This window comes from Leuciscus leuciscus (genome assembly GCF_965113295.1).
Source record: "Leuciscus leuciscus genome assembly, chromosome: 24".
Classification (NCBI taxonomy): domain Eukaryota; kingdom Metazoa; phylum Chordata; class Actinopteri; order Cypriniformes; family Leuciscidae; genus Leuciscus; species Leuciscus leuciscus.
Window position 1 is genome coordinate 8,887,835 of NC_138723.1, and position 22,154 is coordinate 8,909,988.

Below are 22,154 nucleotides of genomic sequence, written 5' to 3' on the forward strand. Positions count from 1 at the left end.
TTTTCTCGTCATGGTCGTGATGTTGCCCATCACAGTTCAGTTCAGCGTCAGAACCGCGTCTCACAGCAGATCTTCATGTGTGTGACGGAGGGATTCCTGACGCTGTTTTGACTCTTTTACACATTTTATAAGCTCTTCACGAGTTCTCCGCTGCTCAAAATACCATCATATGTAGCTACGCACACACAGCGAGAGCATTTATCCCAGAACACAGCATTGTTTTGGGTGTTCGGTAAGTTCCGATACGCAATATACGTAATAAAAGCCGACCAATCGGGTTGTGAACATATCTCTGTGCCTTTAGGTTCAGTATCTTCGGTGTTAAAATGCCAATGTGAACGATAAGCGGACCAGAACTAAATGGGTTTTTTTTTTGGTCTGGACCAAGCGAACCGAACTACAAGGGTGAACACCCTTAGTCCCCATAAACCCGTCCCTTTCATAGAATAACTGCCTTCATCCAATCAACAACCGATGGATGAACCAAGTTTTATGATAATCTGTTTCACGTCACAATATGTAAGAAGTGATCTGTCGCCGTTTCCGTTACATCGTGACTTTAATACAGCATGTCAAGTTTTAAAAATGTTTAAAACGCATCTTGAGATCCATACAAGCTGTGTCATTTTGTTGCGGCTCGTTTTAGCTGTTTGAATACAAGAACACATCTGATAAACGTGGGCAATCCGCATAACAGTAGGCAAGGCAAGTTTATTTATATAGCATATTTCATACACTATGGCAATTCAAAGTGCTTTACAGAAAGAATTAAAATAATCACAAAATAAAAGCAAGGAAAATTAAAACCGTTATAAAAAAAATTAAAAGAGATATATGATACAGCTATAAAATTAATTAAAAGAGTTAAAAGATGATACATAGATAAACTTCTCATCTGGCTAAACACCGGTGTATAATATTATTCACAACTCCCAGTTTTACTCTGAGATTTTCTCATGGTGATTATGGTGATTTTAATTTTTGTGTGAACTATCCCTTTAACGTATTATCTTTTTAAGCCTCTGATTTGGCCATACACCCTGTTCGTAGACTTATGTTGAAAATAACCCAGAAGTTAATTTTAACACACCAGTAAAACCAACAAAACGTCATTGATCTCCAGTAAATGAACTCTGCATTCGGTGGCCGTGTGAGTGCGTGTTCGGTCACGCCAAATGTTCCCTCCACAACCAGAAAGCCCATTTTTATCGAATGCCATGGGACGAGTTATGCATAACTCTGCAATATGAACAATAATAAAAGCGATGCTTGCTTAAGCAAAATAGAGCTGATGAATGTCTGTGAGAAAAAAACACAAAGGAGAAAGATACAGTGAACATAAGAAGAGGGAGAATTCTTCCCAAGTACGGGAAAGGGAGGGTAAATGATTGACGGATCTTTTCAGAAAGAGATAGGAATGGAATGAGAGAGGGAAAGAGAGCGAGAGATGAAATGAGCTCTTCCTCTCGCTGCTTTCTGCTTGAGAGCATTCCTGTGCAGCGATGATGTCATGAGAACTGGCCCGGGGCAGACAGGCCTGCTAATGTTGTTCGGAGAGGAGGGGCCGCACTCTTTCACCTCACCGAGAGACAGAACCATATATCACTTCCATATGCACTTCCACACGCAAATATGTGTGTCGGAAGAGAAGCTCAGACACAAACACAGTCAGTGTGTGTGTGTGTGTGTGTGTGTGTGTGTGTGTGTGTGTGTGTGTGTGTGTGTGTGTGTGTGTGTGTGTGTGTGTGTGTGTGTGTGTGTGTGTGTGTGTGTGCGCGCTTTTGTGTAATTACTCTTCAGGAATTCTCCACATTTTCTGAAATTCGTGGTGCCTTCTTATCATGTTTTAGGCTTCTGTCATGGTTATTTGATTCTCTAAATATCCGACACTGTTTTCCTGAAGTTTGACATTCTTTAAGCAAGAAACGTCATTTAAAATATAGGTCACATCAGCTTAAGTCAGTAGCAGTATAAAACAGTGCTGTGTGTTGTAATGGATACAGACCGGGAGATTAAAGTGAGACCACGCTTTATCTTCCTCCTGTAATTTACTGTCCCTAAAGCAGTTGTGTTATTTTACCTCAGATCAAAATAATCAATATTTACTTTCAAACCTGAATGCTGTTTCCCTGGAATGCAATTGGATACATTTTGAAGTGTTTTGAGGAAACTCGTTTCCATACAACAGGAAGCAAATAAAAGTAGTCCACACAACTTGTGTGCGATATTCCGTCTTCTGAAGTTTTTTTGTGGCAAAAGACTGAAATGGTAGATATTGTTTATGACTATAAAAATGTCTTAAACTGTAGTTGCGTGTTTTGCTTAAAGGGATACTCCACTTTAAAATGAAAATTCTGTCATCATATACTCACCCTCATGTTGTTTCAAACCTGTATGAATTTCTTTCTTCTGCTGAACAGAAAGGAAGATATCTAGAAGAATGTCAGTAACCAGACATTTTTTGGTACCATTGACTTCCATAGTATATTTTTTTCCTACTATGGATGTCAATGGTACCAAAAACTGTCTGGTTACTGACATTCTTCTAAATATCTTCCTTTCTGTTCAGCAGAAGAAAGAAATTCATACAGGTTTGAAACAACATGAGGGTGTGTATATGATGACAGAATTTTATTTTTAAAGTGGAGTATCCCTTTAACCCCTTCACACAAGTGCTCGTCAACACGGCCATCTATTGTTGTTGCATTTCCAGTTGTTTGTTGCTTGTTTTTTATTGTTTGTTGCATATCTGGAAGTATGCGTACAGTATTCATGTACTATGCTAATGATTTATTTCATGGTCGCTGTTCAAATCACGATTTTTTTAATTAATCGTTTTTTTTAAATGTGGTCGATTCAGGATCGATTCTCAAAAGCCACGAATCGATCTTTTTTTCCGTATTTATTTCCGCAAACATTGAACATAATATCTGATTGTCATTAATCTTATTACTAGACTATAAGATTTCATCCTCTTATTTATCTTAACCTTGCGAGATGTTACAGCGGTTAGCCTGTCATTCATTTAGTGCTGAACATGGCGGATGCAGGTTCGCCTTTCAGTGTGAAAGACTTTCCAGTCCAGCCTTTCTCAAACTTTTTTCAGTCAGGGCACCTTTCAAAAGTGCATAAAATCTCAAGGCACCCCAGTGTAAAATATAATTTAAAAACACTGCATAACCCAAATGTAAATGTAAATTTTATATATATTTATCTAAAATGAATTTACAATTTTATTAATCCGATCATATGTTTAACCCTTTCACACGTAAATTTAAAATATTCTGGCTGATCCGCCAGCGTGAGTTTTTCAAGTCACTGTGTCACTTTATGGTTTCCATGGTGACGCGTCATTGCTTGTCACGTGACACACCGCAGCAACAACAGAGCTGAATGAATGATGATCTGCTTTTGTCATTTTTCCTTTTTTATTCAAAATATTCACAAATTTGTTAGATATGGCATGAAATATCTGATATTCCGATTGTCAAATATATGCAAGTGGAAGTGTTTTGTTTTTTGAACACAATTATAACGATCGCGTTAGTTGAGCTGTATGCGCGATGGTCGCCGCCATGTTAGTTTGTGCCGCAGATGCAGTGCAGAGAATCGGATCTGTTGGATTTACAACAAGTGAATTCATCCACTTCTCCCGAAATACATAAAAGTTAGTGGCAGGTGAACTGGGAGAAGAATAGAGTAAACTTTAAAGTTACTTACACAATGTGTATCTGATATGAATACAACTAATTATAATGGAAAGGATGATTATTGCCTCTTCCTTTGACATCAGTGTGTATTTTACAAACTCTAAATTTATTGTTTTTTTTTGTACTTATGTCTGAAACCTAAAACAAACATTATGTGGATGAAAACACTGAAAAGTTGTGATATATGACAGCTGAGCGCGCCTGTCTCTGGCTCAGCTCCAGCCAACCATACGAAGCCAACGCGCGAAAGCACATTTGAATTTAGCAGTTGATCACGTCATGCACTGACCGTTCTAATCACACCGGTGCTCCAGGGACCAGCCTAGACTGATCACACCGGTGTGAGCGTACGTGCGAAAGGGTTCAAAAGAAGAAGAATGTATTTATGTAAATTCAAATATATTTATATATGAAATGTCCGATAAAAAAATTAAAAAAATTTGCCTACGTAATTTTTGGGCGGCACCCCTGACACAGTCAGGGGGCACCCCAGTGTGCCGCAGCACCCACTTTGAGAAAGGCTGTTCCAGACAGTTGAAGGAACTGTCTGTGTCCCAATTGGGCCAGTTCTGCATGGTCACGAAAGTTTATAATTTGCGTGCGTTTTCAACCCAGCTTTTTTGGGTTAAAAATTATCCAAAATATTTTTTTGAGCAAGTACATAACCAATGTTATGCTATGTTATGTTCAAAACTCTCTGCTTGCCGTAGCTCGATTCAAAACGGTAAGCTTGTAATAATGTTTTTAATTCTAGTGTTACTGGTGGATTTCCGCGGGAAATTCGAGCATGTCTTTTCGTCATTACGTCACATCTGTACCCATAAAGGAGTCTCGGCTAGTAGGCTATATTGCGTGTGAGGATGTTGGAGGTGGAGATTTATAGCCTTTTCTCACAGCACTTGATATAATTAAACATCAATTTGATGGCGGATCCAGAAAGGTTCAAACGACAATCACCAGTGACAACTGGAGATTCACCCGTTGTAAAAACGCAAAAGACTTCGGACTTCGGAGTGGCTACAGAAATAAAGACACTGCAACCGGCCCATGTGAAAACAAGGACAAATATCGGAAGGACATTAAATGTAGTCACGCATGTTGTTAACATTAACAATTTGAGAACAAAGTATAATATGCACGGTTTGATATGATAAGCGATCGTTAGATTTAATCGGCGCCATTTACTGCAATGCTTTTTCCCCTTAGTTGGTCAGAACAAAAGTGGATGTTACTTACTTGTTTAGACGACATTTTCTGGTATGTTGTTCATATTTCCAAAAAGTAGAATCTGTGATTGGGAATGACAGTATCAACACCACCAGCGCGGTGATTGACAGCCGCACATTCACCTCAAAACATTGGATTCATCCGCGCTGTGCCATGCCGAGGCACAACCCACGTAAAGTTGATAATTCCGCGAATAACTGCAATTGCAGATTTCGAACAGAGATGGCGACAAAGAGAAAAAACTACGGACTGCAGCTTTAAGCATTCAAGCACAAGAGAACTTGTGTGATGTTACAGATGTTACTCAGACAGCATGCATATAATAAAATGAATTCTCTTTCACGTCTCCCTGCGCTTAAACGGACAAATTCACACACATTTATCTCAAAATGCCTGCCTTTGCGAGTATCCAAGTAAACATAGTCGGTTATGCCTTAAGCAGTTGAGAAAGAACGCATGTGTATCAGTGGATCTGTGCATTCGTCTTAAAGCGCCACCAGCCTAATATTGCTGCTGCTGTGAGGTCTGTCATTAAGGTTAATCAAACTACTAAAGACAAAGTAATCACTCCCTGCTCTTCACTGAATGACATTTTGTAACTTTAATAAGGATTAACCTTTATTTAATTTGTATGCAGTTATTTTACATTTGATTACTTTATTCAATTTCTGTACCTGAGTACTGTTAGATCTACCTGAAAAACCTTAAAAGCACTGATTATTTCATTTGTATCTTTGTTCTGTTGTATTTATTTATTTGTGTTATTACTTGTAGTTTCATTATTTGTCCTTTTTTATTATTAATGATTGAACCTTTGAAATTTATATTGGTAGTTTTAGCTATGGTATCGAAATTGGACTCGAAGTGTTCATTTTCACTGGTATCTAAAGTTTTTGGTGTCATAACTTTATTTATTTCAATACAAGGATATATGTGTCAAAAACAATAACTGTTTTATTCATTTATTACTTTTTGTTTGTGGTGGGGCCAGTGAAAATTGAATTAATTGAATCGAATTGAGATCTTGTGAATCAGAATCGAATCAAATCAGGACATCTGAATCGATACCCAGCCCTGGTTGCTGTATGCGTACCCTAGCTTATGCGCAAATACCAAAGTTTATTTTGGGCTCTAGAGCACCGCACTGTTACCTTAGCAATACCATGCTAATATCAGACTCTTTATTTCAATTGCGGATTGAGTTTTTTTAGCACTTTTTTTGTAGTAGCTCCCTAATGGCTCGTTTTCACTGAGCGGTACGGTACGGTACGGGTCGGTAAACCATGAATCGGCTAGCGTTTCCACTGCCAACAGTACCCTTACTTGATATGTGTGGTGATAGTAGAGTGTTCTACATCAATCACATATGAGGATACAGGACAGTTAGTATGCTGGCATAAGATCCAGCTGCTTTTCAGGTATTAGGTACAAATATACTATCAGATGGTAATACTATAGGATTTTAGTATTGAATGATTACCGCATTCATGTAAAAGGTACTCTAAAGGATTTTGAAGAATACCATAGGATTACAGAAAAGTTTTGATTGTCTTTGTCACTCTTTCCTTCTCCACTCTTTTTTTTTTTCCTGTCTCTTGCGACCCCCTAATAGTCGGATGTGTGAAAGTGTGCTTTGATGGGCATTTTTATGAGCTGTACTCAAGGAGGGTTGCTCAATGCGGTCCTTCTTATGAATGGAGTGTGTGCGTGTAGGAGGAAGGCATCATGTGTGTGTCCATGATTTACTGTGAAAGGGAGACCGACTGTGTCACCATGTGTGTATATCTGCCAGCTTTTCCATCCCCAGAATTTATCTACAAGTTTCCATGTTTTCACCGACTGTTTTATGTTTCAGTTAATCTATCATTCAAGTCCATTTTTATCTCCATTCGTCTTTCATGAACCTACACGGCATGCCTCTAAAGTGCAGGGCTACGTGCAGGGATCCCTGTAGCTCTGCAGAATGGCCTGCCGTTGCCAATGTAAATGCTAACTTACTTTGCTTTGGCTGAGCAGCTAAATGGGACTTAGTTGGTCATCTAAATTATGCCGTGTTTATCTCCCCGGTTCTCTTACTTTGTTGCTAAGGTAAAATTACAGAAAAGGCTACTTGTTCAAAGTAATTTGTAAAAGCACAGCCTCGAAGTGGCTTAAAAAGTATGTCACGTTTAATGTTGAATGTCACTGATTGTTTGGCGTTGAATTAGATGGCAAAATATAAAACCAAAAGACATTTATTTTAAACAAAGACAGCACAAAGTGCACTTTTAAAGCAAAAATGCTTATTTAGCCCTGGTCCATATTTTATGCAATAGAGCAGCTTGAACAACATAATTTTTCACTGAAAACATTTACGTTATGGTAATTGCCATTTATTCTGAAGAAAAAGATACATTTTCAAGTAAAACCTCAAAAATAACATTTTATTAGTTGTTAAACATTTGTGGTTACCCTTCTTAGGACACCTGTGTGAACTTGGTGAGAACTGATGTCATACATCCACTAAAAATCACCTTATTAGCAGTTCACTTCCCCAATACATTTGTCATTTGTCTTAGGGACAATAGTTTACTCAAAATGGGCCTTTTGTTATGCCTCCCACATTAAATCATACATGTTTGAAACAAGAATTTGATGGATGTGCTTCTAACTAGTGCTGCTGATGGACTGAAGAGCAGTTTCTAAGGTTGATAGGGTTGTTCTATCTGTTGTAGCTAATAGTGGTTTGCCTAGTGTCAATGGACATGTTGTTGGACTTGATGGATTATTTTTACATGGCTGGTCTTTGCACTTTGCACAGTGTAGATGCCTCTCTGAAATGGGCCCCCCAGTGAAACCTGTCACTTCAGTGTGTGAGCTATAACAGCTCAGGAACCCCACTGCTAATTAGTATTTGTTTCTGTGTGTGTTAATGAGGGATGGACTGGCGACCCGTAGTGTGCCTGTGTGTGGTTAGTGAGTGAAAGTGCTAAACATAAGACATTTAATCAGTTTTTTACTTTACTGCGCTCGTTGCTTGCACTCCGCCCCGAGTCGGGCTTGGGAATGGGGGTCAACAGAGGCTGGCAGTGCTTCCTCTGTGTCTGATCCGGCTGATGTTATCGAGGGTTGGAAGTCTGTTTGCTTTGGGACTACTGGGCAGTTAGGGGTGGGAAGGGTCGAAGAGCAGCCCCCCGTGGGACATGCGAGGTATACGGACATGGGGGTCAGCCTCTCTGGCTTGGGAAAGGGCTGGGAGAGCCTAGACCACTGAACGACGTCAAATAAAATTGGAATGGAAAAATAGCCAAATTCAGACAAGAAAAGATGCACACTCGCCCCTTTTCTCTTTCCCTCCGTCTTCGGTTTTCTCACAGGAACTACGCTAGTGCATCCGTGATGCTTGCGCATGAGGAAGAGGAGGAGGTGCCAAGGTTAACCTCATCCGCTTCACCTTTTAAGGGATAAAAGGGATTCCCCAGTGATATCATCTGAACTTGCAATATTAGCCGGTTTGTTGGAAAGCCAAAGCATGCTGGGATATGTTCATTACCTGCCCGGGCTCTTATAGGACTTTCTTCTCAATAGCCTGCCGCGTTTGATCTCTAGATTTCTGCTCTCTTTTGAGTAACTTTGAAGATCTCCATTACAAAGAGAGGGGACACCGATGGCCCCAAAGCCACAGTGTAAAAGCAGTGGCCCAAAGAGCCTGAAATCAAAGAGACAAACTCAGACGCTGAAGGAAAACTTTCCCGCGCCCCCCTTACCTTCCCATGCCAGATCCTGATTGGTCAGGTTGTGTACCTGTCTCTGTCCGTCTGTTTAAACCCTCCCTCTGGGAGGTATTTCTCATTTTCTTTCTCACCGTTTTTTTTTTTCCCTCAGTCTTTTCTTTGCTGTCTATTTTGGTGAGCCAGGCCGGTCCAGCCGGTTCCCACAGAGTGGTTCCCATGGTTATCGGCGAGGAGATAGCGTCAAGGATGGAGGATGATTGGGATAGGGGGTGGGGTGTTTGACAGAGACCGGGAAAGACAGCTCTGCATTGAGAGATAGCAGCTCTGTTACATGGAGGGGGGCCGGGGAAGCTAGTGGGGTTACGGGGGTCCAGCTCTCAGAGATATCGGGGGGGGGGCAAACGGAGCTGGAGCCGGTGGGGGTGATGGTGGACTGAGGTGGGGCGGAGCAACAGGCTTGCAGGGGCACTGTGAGAGGGACAGATTCAGTTCCCACACTCATAATGACTGTGTCACAGGAGACTGAAAAGGGACAGCCTCTGGCCCTGGGGAATTTAGCAGGACCGACCAGAACGCGAGGGAAGGAGGGGTGGCGAGGGCTGCCGATGGGGTCTGTGACACAGGAACTCTCTCAGGCCTTTTTAGGCTTCACCTCATCGCTTTCACACCCGAGATGAACCCCAAACCCAACCTCAAGCCCTCCTCTACCTCAGCGTTTCCACTTCATCTCCCCTCCCCTCGGTGTCTTTCCCCCCAGGCTTTTGTTCACCATGTTGTCCCGTTTCCTGTCTACACCCTTGTTCTTGTTTCTCTCTCACACTTCTTTTTGTCCACCCCTGCTGCCATCTCAAAGCCTTTCGTTTTTGTCCTTTCCTTGGAGAAGGGGTGCTTTGAAGTTGCCTTTCTCCTCTCAGGCTCTCAAGTCTTATCCAGCATCATTAGCACTTGACCTCTCTCCCCTCACGCCCTTTCATTTCACTTTATCTCCCCCATGCTGTGTGTGTGCGTGCACGATTATCTTAGTCAGAAAATCAAGCTCATTGGTCCTCATTTGCACTCTTATTTCACGGCACAATGAGCCTTTCAGGTTTGCTAAACTGTTTTCCAGAGTTTGATACTGTCGGCACCTTTGTGAGACGGCTACCTGGTATAAGTGTTGTCACTGGGATCAACGTAAACCTTTTTTGCACATGGCCGACAGTAGGTAAATCTATGCTAGGTCAACAAAAGTAGGTAGAGATTTTTGAGAAGTATGTGTCATAAGTGCCAAGGGGCAATAGGAAAGATGCTTACTTGCACGGATGGTTTTCAATATTGGGTTTTGACCCACCCTGTGGTCTCGAAACTGTTTTTGTCAGCCTGCTGGGTCTGAAATCTGTGGTGCCCAGTGGAGTGGGCCAGGCACCAGTCATCCTACAACTTTCTCAGGCTCGTCCCCCCCCTTAAGGGCTGCCATAGTCAATATTTACAGTTGGGGATGAATCATGAAGACTTCACAATAGCATTCCGAACATGCTTAAGTGTGTCGGTTAAAGAGAGCAAGCAAGGGAAGAAAGAGAGGTATGAAACGCAGCACGAGGCTTGCGCAACAGAAAGCTCCCATGACAAGACACCTGGAGACAGGACGGGACAAATATCGCAGCGAGTTACTGTGGGTGTGGTGGGAAGACTTTGCGACACGACTACCTTGTCCTTAGTTTCTCTCTCCCTTCTTGCTTTCTCTTTCCCTGTATGATATTTATGCGTGTGTGTGTGTGTGTGTATATGTTATGTATATGTAGAGAGAGAGAGAGAGATTTTTTTGAAGCTACTTTATTTTTTTATTTTTTTTACATCTTAGCTTGAAAAACATTCAAAACACCCCCCCCCCCCCCCCCCACACACACACACAAAAAGGAAAAAGATGTATTCAATACAATTTGAGAAGAATAATTCTTCATCTATAACAGTACACAATACATCATCATAATTCCATACATCTTTAATACCTTCCATGTTCTTCATTACCTTGTCAAACAAAAACTCATGTCTTATTCTTGCTTTCACTAAACTCCTAAAAGTGCCATTATTTATATTTAGATTTAGAGTACCTTTGCTGTCATCCAACGTTGATTTGCAGTAAATTAAAAAACGAATAAATTAATCTTTAACAAAGCATAAAATGAATTACATTTTTCATACTGAATGTTGTAGTGTAATGCCTAAAATCACTTGTAGAATAAAAAATTTAAAAAAAATGTTTTTTTAGTGTTTTAATTTTTCCATTTATTTTCGCAAAAAAGTATAAATAATAATTGGATTATCTCAGTTGACCAGAATTTTAATATCGGTGTATCCCTAATATCGCAGCATGGAAGATGCAGTGCAGGGTGTTTCATGAACATTTTCAAATCTTTTATTTTTTTACTATTTAATCTGGATTTAAACCAATTTACTGAAATTGATTTCTGATTTCTAACTGGCACTTTATGAAACCTAATGGCCAAATAGAAAAATGTAATTAAAATCAAAATCACTCCAATAATTACTGGCAAAATATGTTCCGCCCAGGCCTAACTATCATTTATTTACACCTAGTTGAGGACAACAAAAAAAAACTCCCCAGCGACATCCTCAAGGGTATTTACTGCTGGAAGTAAGTAAGAGTCATTGATCTGACCGCCTGAGACGAAAGAATGAGAAGAGAGAAAAAGAAAGAGCTGTGAGCCATTCTTGGTTTCAGGGCTCGTAGTGGGGCTATTATCCCCCTATTTGGGCAGTGCTAAAGAGCTCAGCTCTGAGAGAGGGGCAAGTATCAATAGGGTGGGTGGAAAGGCTAGCTTCACAGAGGCCAAGCTACCACACAAAACCCCCAGTGCCCCCCTGAGCCCTGCAGCTAAAGCCCACACAAAGAGTCTCCTCACTGGCCATTATTCCCCGACTCCCGTGGTTCTCTGCAGAGCTCCAGTCCCAAACCAACCCCCCTCGTCCAGAGCTGCCAAGAAACTTCTCTGGGTATGAGCTGTTCCAAGACCAACAGGGGAGAGTTTTCTGAACACATGTATGTTATTAGAAAAAGAGAAAAGTGTCAGAACGGTTTGCTTGTCGACTGCATCCTGTCCAACTGTCTGGTCAGGTTCAGCTCTCTGGGCAATGAACGGACCATTAGCACTGACAACAACACTAATCTAAAACACCTCCAGGCAGGGTCACGGGAGAAAGAGAGGTCAGCCCTGATGAGCTTTCTACTAATGCCTCAAGTAAACGAGCAGTCTCGTGTCTTATTACATCCAAGAGACTTTCCTCCAGTATTGAGGAAGCTGCTTCCCAAGCAACAAGCTGCTCATAATTTCATTTATAATTTAAAGTTGTTAAACTTAAAGGATTAGTTCACTCCAGAATTAAAATTTCCGGATAATTTCCCCCTCCCACGTCATCCAGTATGTTCATGTCTGTCTTTCTTCAGTCGAAAAGAAATTAAGGTTTTTGAGGAAAACATTCCAGGATTTTTCTCCATAGAGTGACTTCAATGGGGTCCAACAGGTTGAAGGTCCAAATTGCAGTTTCAATGCAGCTTCAAAGGCTCTACACGATCCCGGCCGAGGAAGAAGGGTCTTATCTAGCGAATTATCGGTTATTTTAAAAATAATAATAATAATTGAAACCATTGAAACTGCAATTTGGACCTTCAAACCGTCAAACTAAATATATATATATATATAGTCATGAATAGCTTTAATTTAGTTTTTTTGATTTTTGTTACCAACTTTAATATAGTTTTCCTTCCTAAGAAAATTAGATCCAAAGTGACTAGGTATTGGGTGAAGGCATCACAGAGTCACTTTGGATCTAACATTCAGTTCCTTTTATAGGAACTGAATGTGTCGCTAAATCCCTTTTAATAGAAAAACCATTGATTAATATTTAGTTAAATATTTTAATCAATAGACAGACAGAACTAAAAATATTCATTTGTAAATACTTGTTTTTGCTGTAATTATGTATACAAAATTTGATTTTAAGTAATATATTATATTATATTATATTATAATGTTCCCCTCTGTCCTGTATTATCATTATTTTATTTTTGTTTTACATTGGTATTTTATGTATTTATATATGCATTCTCTGTTAGAAAAAAAAAATTGCCTAATGCCAACCCCAATTTATTTTCCCACAAAATGATATCTACATTTCTCAAGACGGTAGTGATCTTGTTATTTGCCGCCCAAGCTTGCAACACATGTGTCAAACGCTGAGGTTTGCCGTGCCGACAGGGCAGGAATCTGAACCGCACTCCTGTTCCCACGCTTACCTGCCTCTGCTTCAGTTTGAATCATAGCAGCCGCCTCTCATTGGTCAGACACTCGGTCATGTGACCCAGCCACAGCACAAACCCGCCGCCTGTATGCAGTCCAGGATTTTCCCATGGGAGCGGCAGTGAGAGAGAGAGAGAGAGAGAGAGAGAGAGAGAGAGAGAGAGGGAACGGAGTCGAAATGAGTATTTTCCCTCCACTCCCCCTCCCCCACCTCTCGTCTATGGGAGCTCTCTATCTCTCGTCTCTGGCTTTTCTCGAGCACGTCTCACTAATTGGAAAGGTTTTTAGCTCGTCGGAGGCTCATGCTGGCCTCATATAGAGGTGACGTTTGAAACACATACTCAACACTGTGCTTTTGTGCTGTACAAACAGTAACCTGTCAAATCATGTGCAGTCTTTACCTTTGGTACAACAACACAAGGTGACTAACCTTACTACTAACTAACAAATACCAAAACTCGCTGTCATATGCTCGGATGTTGTATGTAGCTGCCAGGACTTGTGCTGTTTTGAGTGGTTTTTAGCTCTTTTTTAGCACATTGCTAACTGGTTTGTGTTCTGGGGTTTTTAGGGGGTTTAAGGTGTTTGCTCACTGGTCCAAGTCAGAAGGGCCCATTTGCAAGTGTTTAATGTTTTGGTCCCTAAATATGGCTGATGTTGTCCCTGCTAAAATGATGTTTTATGGGATTTTTTGCCCGTTTAATTGTTGACCAGAGAAAATCCAAGCTTGAATGCTTTAAAAAATAATATCTCTTCTCTTCTAGAGTTTCATTTGCGGGAATTTAAGATTTTTTTTTAAAAAAGGTGATTTTGTGATTTTAGAAATTTAATTTTTTTGCACAATTTTGCAACAACTGATTCGTTGTCTACATCATGGGATAACATCCATGAATGTCATACACAAACATTACCAGACAACAGTAGTGGGAACGCCCGCTAGTGATCTCACCGCCAACCATTGGTGACATGCAGCGACAAAGTCTCTCTCTGGTGGTGTGAACGCAGCTTTAATCTCTTCTCAACGTCAAAGTCACATCAGTCATTTCCATACCACAAACGGTGCGGGACGAGTTTGCCCGTTAAATACCCCAGAGTTTCCAAAGCGTGTCCTAACTAGGTGTGATAGATTCTATCTCTTTATCTGAGTTTTTATCCTAATCGGAGACAAATGAAGAGTGCCACTGTTGCCCTCACTGACATCTCACTGGTTAAAAATCCCACTCCACTTAGGCATAATATGACGAAGCATACAAATCTTCAGAGTAATTCATCAGAAATGTCCAACCTGAAGTGTGATTTAGGGTATGTGCACACTTAGCATGTTTGGTGCGATTGCTCTGTTAGTTCGGTTCATTTGAATAAGTGTGAATGCTGCCGTCTGAACCCTGGTGAACACCAAACAAGAGGACAGAGACACTGAAAAGATGAGTCTCACTCCGCTTCCAAGCAAACTCTGGTACGGCTCGAATGAAATATGAACGCATCACGGACCAAAGACATGTAAACTAACCAAAAACAGGACATGATGTCACAAGATGAGACCATGAAAAGGACAGAAAGCTTTTTTTCTCGTCATAGTCGTGATGTTGCCCATCTCAGTTCAGGCGTCAGAGCCGCGTCTCCTCACAGCCTTTACACATTTTATAAGCTCTTCACGAGTTCTCCGCTGCTCAAAATACCATCATATGTAGCTACGCACACACAGCGAGAGCTTTTATCCCAGAACACAGCATTGTTTTGGGTGTTCGGTAAGTTCCATCTAAAAAAAAAAGTAATAAAAGCCGACCAATCAGGTTCTGAACATATCCCTATGCCTTTAGGTTCAGTATCTTTACTTCAGTGTTAAAATGCCGATGTGAACGCTAAGTGGACCAGGACTACATTTATTTTATAAATGTTTTGGTCCAGATCAAATGAAACGAACTACAAGTGTGAACACACATGAGACTCAATGTTGGAATTGAAATGACTGACAATCACGAATACAATAATAGCTTGACCCGCAACAGCAACTATAGCCCTGGCTCCTACACATATGGCGTTGACATATTTGCCATAGGGTTTGGTCTAGTCACGCCTCGCTTTCTCCTCCTCGCTTGTTTATGTATGAGGCAAAACTTGCGCATGTGGTTTTGGAGGCAAACACAGATGGAGAAAGAGCGCGACGGTGCAGGCATGAGTATGAAGAGTTGGCGGAGCAGGTTTTGACTTGCTTTTGCATGGGAAACTCAGGAGCTGGGTAAATAGTTGGCGGTATGTTTTTGGCCACTCAGCCTCTGCGGTGTGTGGGAAGAGATCACTCAAGGTGGAATGGAGAGAGCGTGAGAGTGAGCAGCCAGGGGTTGCAAAGGGCACCTGTGCAGGTCACACACACACCTTACTTTTTCACAGCACCTTGTGTGTGTGTGTGTGTGTGTGTGTGTGTGCGTGCGTGAAAACATATATACTTCAAACTGAATTCTGAATGGATGCAGTACTTAAACTGAATTCTGCAAACTGAATGTTTTCAGACAGACTTTATGAACTGATATAATTTACTCTACTAGTAAAACATTTGGGATAATTAAGATGTTTTTTATGTTTTCGAAATAAGTCTCTTCTGCTCACCAAGGCTGCATTTATTTGATTAAAAAATACAGTAAAAACTGTAACATTGTGAAATATTATTACAATTTAAAAGAACTGTTTTCTATTGTAATTGTTCAAATGTAATTTATTCCTGTAATCAAAGCTGAATTTTCAGCATCATTACTTCAGTGTCACATGACCCTTCAGAAATCATTCTAATATGATGATTTGAATTATATTTTAGTGCTAAATTGTTAATAATGGTTCTTATTATTATCAATGTTGAAAGCAGTTTTAATTTTGTAATATTTTTGTGGAAACCATGATACATTTTTTCAGGAGTCTTTGAATAGAAAATTCAAAAGAACAGCATTTATACGAAATAGAAATCTTTTGTAACATTATAAATATCTTTATTTTTGCTTTTTATCAATTTAATACACCCTTTCTTTTTTTAAATTATCGAAATCTTTTGAATGATAGTGTATCACGACTTCCCCAAAATATAAGTAGCGAAAACTGTTTTGAACTTTATTAATAGTAAATGTTTCTTGAGCATCAAAACATTACATTAGACTGATTTGTGAAGGATCATGTGACACTGAAGACTGGAGTAATGATGCTGAAAATACAGCTTTAATCACAGGAATAAATTACATTTGAACATATATTACAATAGAAAACCATTATTTAAAATGTTAATAATATTTCACAGTATTAATGTTTTTACTGTATTTTTGATCAAATAAATGCAGATAAATGCATGCTTAAGAGACTTCTTTCAAAAACAATTATTCCAATCTTTCGGCCGCTAGTGTACATTTACATAATTAACTTTTTATTAGCCTCATGTTGTTTAAAACCCCAAAAAGAGAAATTTAGCGTTCGTGATTAGAAATATTCACTTCTCTATATTTCAAGTCGTCTTAAGTCATATGGGTTTTTTTTGTTTGTTTTTTTTGGCCTTGTTGGAACTTGACTGCCATTTACTATGAACTGATACTGTATAAAAGAAAAGACTGCCTGAAATATTTCTCCTTTTGTGTGACACAGAAATAATAACCGCAGTGGATTTGAAACCACATGAGTGTGAGAAACTGTTCAAACTTTTCACTGTTCCTTTAATTACTTTAATTCCTTTAATGAAGTCTTTCAATTTCAGTTTCAGTTCTGAGAACAGAATTCCAGCCCCATGTGTTCACTGGCTGAATCGTCACTGTCCCGTTAAGGTGTCCCATTTAGCATGTCTCAGTCTGGCCGGTGTTGCAGAGGTGGAGATGGCGTTTAGTGACGAGGCTTTTAGCGCCCATGTGTTGTTTGAAAGGGTGGGAATCGGTTCCTCGCTGAGGATGAGACAGAGGCCACACTGAAGTGTGAAATCAAGAGAGGCGACGCAAACTTTTAACCTCACACCTAGCCTGCGTCACTGGAGACCAGTGTGTGTGTGTGTGTGTGTGTGTGTGGGTGCGTGAGAGAGTTTGGCATGGGACTTACCAGACTGTTTAAAATATATCCGAGTTCACAATCTGCTATCTACCAATGTGTATATATATACATCGTTAAAAAGTTTGGGGTCAGTAGCATTTTTTTTTTTTTTTTTTTGAATAAATACATGTATTCACACTTGTAGCATTAAATTGATCAAAAGTGACAGTAAAAAATTTTTTTTTTAAATAAATGCGGTTCTTTTGAAGTTTCTATTCATCAAAGAATCCTTTAAAACTGTATCACTGTTTTTAGAAAAATATTAATCAGCACAACTGTTTTCAACATTAAGAATAATAATAATAATAATAATAACTGTTTCTTGAGCATCAAATCATCATATTAGACTGATTTCTGAAGGATCATGTGACACTGAAGACTGGAGTAATGATGCTGAAAATACAGCTTTAATTAATAACAGTTTTCTATTGTAATATGTTCAACTATTATTTAAAATTGTAAAATTATTTCTTATTATTACAGTTTTTACTGTATTTTTGATTAAATAAATGCAGTCGTGTTGAGCAAAGAGACTTCTTTCAAAAACATTAAAACAATATTACTGACCCCGAATTATTGAACGGTCGTGTGTATGATATAAATGCTGTGAGTTTGTAGACAAATCTAAATTGTAAATATATACATTTATTTTTGTATAATTTATATACATATACATTTCTTTACAAAGTTAACATTTTATTTATTTATGTAGTATTTTATTTATTTTTAATGGATCACATCACATTCCTTAAATACTAGAATGCACTGCACTTTTGATCCATATAAGAGAGCACAATATGAGTATTTCATAGTTTTGATATCTTTACTGTTAAAAATGTGGAAAATAATAATTAAATAGAATGATTAAGTATAAACCGTAAAAAAGATGTATACAAAAATATATAAACTGTCGACATAAGAGATTTTAGTGTCTAACACTTGATTTAACATCTTGTTGGTGAATTGATTTGCATGACGTCATAATGTTTTATTACATATTGTGTTTTTCTGTCTCCCGTTTCAAGGCTTGCAACTGTAACGAGTACTTTAAGCTGTCCAGAGAGGATATGACCCGCATGATGAAAGAGAGAGGTCAGCGCTTGCTTTCCATTTGTTGCCCATATATTTATTTGAATGTACATCTTACAATGTATTTACAGATTTAATCCAGACTCTTTTCCACCATTATTTAATTTCCAGTGACTTAGCATTAGATGTGAACCGTATTTCCCCCCAGTTTTTGTCAGTATCAGAGGATAGCACGCTTTGAGCTCTGTTGGCTTTTTCGTTCTCTTCAAAGGTCTTCTTCAGGACATCGTATCTAAGCGGGATGACTGCGGACCACAGGATGAAACACAAGAAGATTACAATAGCTGGAGGCCCCCAGAGGGCCCCGAGTTCACCCCTCACTGCCGCTGGGCCCCACGCACGGCCCTGGACCCCCAGACCTTCAGATTCCCCAGCGGGGCCGAAGTTCAGCTGGAGACGGTTCCCCCAGGCCTCCTTCCCCGGATCCCCGTGTACTTCATCTGCACCGGCTGTGGAAAGGTGTTCTGGGAGGGGACGCACTACGACCGGGTGCTGTCCCAGTTCCAGAAGGTCCTGCACGTCAGCGAAAGCCTCGCATGAGATCGACCACGAGAGGTTCCAGGTGTAATGAACTCTCGCTGTTGCTTTGCAGGGTTTTTTTTTTTCTTTCAGATTTTTTTTAATTCTTTTTACGGAGGTATTTTTTTATTTGCAACACTGTGTCATGATGAATGTGCAAAACCATCCATTTTTTTTGCACAAAATACACGTAATGCCATAAATGTTTACAAACCTCCTAAGTTGTTCAGAAAATACAAGTGTTAAGGGTTTTTAATAATAGGATTTTCAGGATTTTCGTTGAATTCACTCATAAAATTACATTTTTTTTGTTGTTGCACAAAATCAGGTTTTTCTCTATTTTTTTAAAAGGAACTTTTTTTAGATCTAAGTTTGTTTTACACAACAATACACTTAATGCCATAAATTGTTTGGAAACCTGAGTTGTTCATAAAATGTGTTAAAGGTTTTTAATAATACTTTATGAAAAGATTCATCACAAAATGACAAGACTTCATTTTTATTTTTTTTAGCACAAAATCTTGTTCAGCCATTTTTTTTTCTGATTGTTAAGCTCATTGTAAATATTTAGCATGTTATCTCTCTTGCAGTTATCTCTGAACCCCCCCAAAAAAGTATGTTTGCTTTTTTTAATTTTTTTTTTATGATCAGATGTTGTTTATTGTTTAGTCTTTAACTCATATCTCCATTTGTAAATCTGTCAAAACTACAGAATAATATGCCTGGGTTCCCCAAAGACAGCTCTGCTGAAATCGTGCCAGACGCTGTTTTCCTTCCCAGTTTTGCGAGTTCATAACAGGATGGGCCGCATACAGTCAGTCCTTCAGTTCGAGTTCAATAAAGTCGCACTCAAACAGAGCTGCCTATATCTGTGTCCTCTTTTAAAGGTGAATATAAGCATCAAAGTGTTGACTGTAACCGTAGCTCTGCGTGTTTGCATTAGCTGGAGATAATCTTGTCTGCTTGCAGTAGGAGCTCTAGCTCTACCTAGCCCTGTTCAGGACGCCCCGGCTCTCCTGCACTTCTGTTATTCGATACTGGCCCTTTCTTTGCTGGGAAGAAAAGCTCGCCTCTTTCCCACGCTCCTTGAGCACGTGGTACTGGGGCTGAATTGGACTCTGAAGGCCCTCCCTCTATTGAGACGTCATGCTAACCCCACAGGTTCCCCGGGCCGGTGACTCAGGGGCCTCTGCCTGCGCTCTTCCCCCTCCTCTCCTCTCCACTGTCTGGCTCCGGCGCCAGAAACCTCGCGCAGGGGCCGGCTGGCGGATCCCTGAACGCTCCCCCTGCGCGCCTCCATTCACAGTGTGCTGGACTGGACTGACTCGGTTGGTAGTTGCAGAGGAGTAAAATGCAAAGCAAAATGACTTCTTTATAATATCATGCTTCATTATTTCTCCCAGAGGATAAACGAGTCAGTACACATACGACAGTAAAACCAAATTTAGGTTTGTGTTTATCATGATTTTACTACAAAACCATAGTTAATCTGTAGGTGATGTTTAATTTAGCAGTTTCTGGTTTTACTGCAAATTCTGTAGTAAAACTAGATTGTTTTTGCAGTATTTAACTATAATATTCAGTTTTTGTAGTAAAACCACTCTATTTTTTTTAGTTACATTGGTTTTACTGCAAATTCTGTCGCAAAATCAGGTTATTTTTGTTGTTACTATGGTTTTACTACAAAATTCATAGATAAACCATGGTTATTATTGTAAAATCATGACAAATCTTTTAATTGCAATGGTTTTATTGCAAATTCTGTAGTAAAATCAGGATTAGTCTTGTAGTTACTATGGTTTTGCAACAAAATGTATAGTTATTAAATCACAGTTAAACCATGCTACTGTAGTAAAGCCATGGTTCATTTTGTAGGTACTATGGCTTTACTACAAAACTGCATGTGTTCAAGTCAATTAAAAAGTACAGTCTTTAAAAAACTGGAACAAAGAGCTCGTATATCTTGATTAAAAGGAAGGGAAAAGGCCAATGAATCATATACTGAAAACTGGCTCCAGCTGCAAATTAGATGTGACCAATATCATACTTTAAATGTTTTGTGATTATAACATTTATTTGCTCACAAACATTCATACATGCATATTTACAAACAGCCATATGAGCGTTCTTCTAACGTAAAGAAACACCAAATATTTTCACTTAATCCTGCACTGAATGTGAATCTGAACTTTGTGTTTTGAGATTTGAATAAAGTAGGGTTAATCTGAAAGGCATTCAGAGATTTAAATGCCACAGAGATCGACTTTCCAGCTTTTACGACGTGTATTAATCTTTAATAAGGCATCTTTGCACCCGTTGACACTGGGAGGAGTTTTTAGCTGGCTCTCACTGGGTTATATTTCTGATAAATGTGACCCGGTGGCACAGGCCCAGGTGGAATGACACACTTCCTGTTAAGTACTGTACGTCTGACATTGAGCAAATGGCTCGCAGGATATTCTCAGCGGCGGCTCCATTAGCGCCTCATTAGAGCCTGTTGCTTTGATGTTGACTTCAACTACTTAAAAATCCCATTCAGGTTTGATTTATGTGGTTAGGAATACTTTTTAAAAAGAAATTTGACCCCCTGAAGTATACAGTGACCCTAAAAAGTATTCAGACAGTTAAAGTCTCAAATTTTACTGTATTTTCACTGTAAATTTTCAAAGATGGGCCTATTCGAGATTTATATTTCAGTCGTTCTACATCAAAATTTCATGTTTAATTTAACTTGCAGTTTGTAATAATAAAGGCGAAAATAATTTTTTTCAAATAAATCTAACACTGAGTTTTTCTCTCAAATGATTTAACTTTTCTGAGACAGTTTTGCATAGATATTTATTTATTTATTATTTTTAGTAGATGTGAAGTCAGTTTCTTCTCAAGTTCACAGGCGTCATTCAGAGTAGGTGTTGTTCATTACATTATAACATGATCCACTAATGTTTGACAACCACAACACTAGCACAACACTTTTTGTCTTCATTTTCAACAGTATCTACTTATTATCAACTAAAAATTAAGAAAAAAGGATTAAATACAATGGAAAAATAAGCATTTTTAGCTTGAAAAGGTGCACAAGCATTTTGTCCATTTCTAAATCTGAATGTTTGTGTAGGCTAAATGTTATAGTCACAAAATAAAAACAGCACGTAAATGATATTGGTCACATCTAATTTGCTGCTGAAGCCAGTTTTCAGGATATGATGCATTGGCTTTTCCTAAATTCCACTTTAGTTCTGATGTTTTTATTCATCGCTGTGACATTCGTATATTTTTAGCATGCCTCAAGCGTCGAAGCTTTTTGGGGGCCACTGTAGGAAAATCTAACTACAAGTAGCAGAAAGTGTGCAAATTCCCGGAGTCCAGAGATAACCGGGCACTGGGAGAGGCCCTCCGTTTTCTCAGCAAATATTTTCCAAAAGGCCAGCGCACGGACACATCTTTCTGATTAGCCAACAGATGTGCTGGGATATTTTAGCCCTACCCTGGCAGGTCTTAAAGAACACTTCTGTTTCACACATGGTCAAATACCTCACAAGTGC

At 39.3% G+C, this 22,154-nt stretch overlaps 1 protein-coding gene across 2 annotated transcripts in view; it reads left to right on the forward strand.

Moving 5' to 3' along the window:
* The window catches only part of exd3 (exonuclease 3'-5' domain containing 3), a 49,131-nt gene extending 29,664 nt beyond the window's left edge, over positions 1-19,467 (forward strand). The window contains exons 19-20 of one of the 2 annotated variants that reach the window (XM_082158790.1): positions 18,027-18,093; positions 18,302-19,467. In XM_082158790.1, the coding sequence (XP_082014916.1) occupies positions 18,027-18,093; positions 18,302-18,630 (396 nt within the window). In that variant the 3' untranslated portion in view covers positions 18,631-19,467. Of the gene's footprint in view, positions 1-18,026; positions 18,097-18,301 lie in introns of those variants that run through there. The other variant, XR_014202545.1, reaches the window with a different exon arrangement.
* The last annotated feature ends 2,687 nt before the right edge of the window (positions 19,468-22,154 follow it).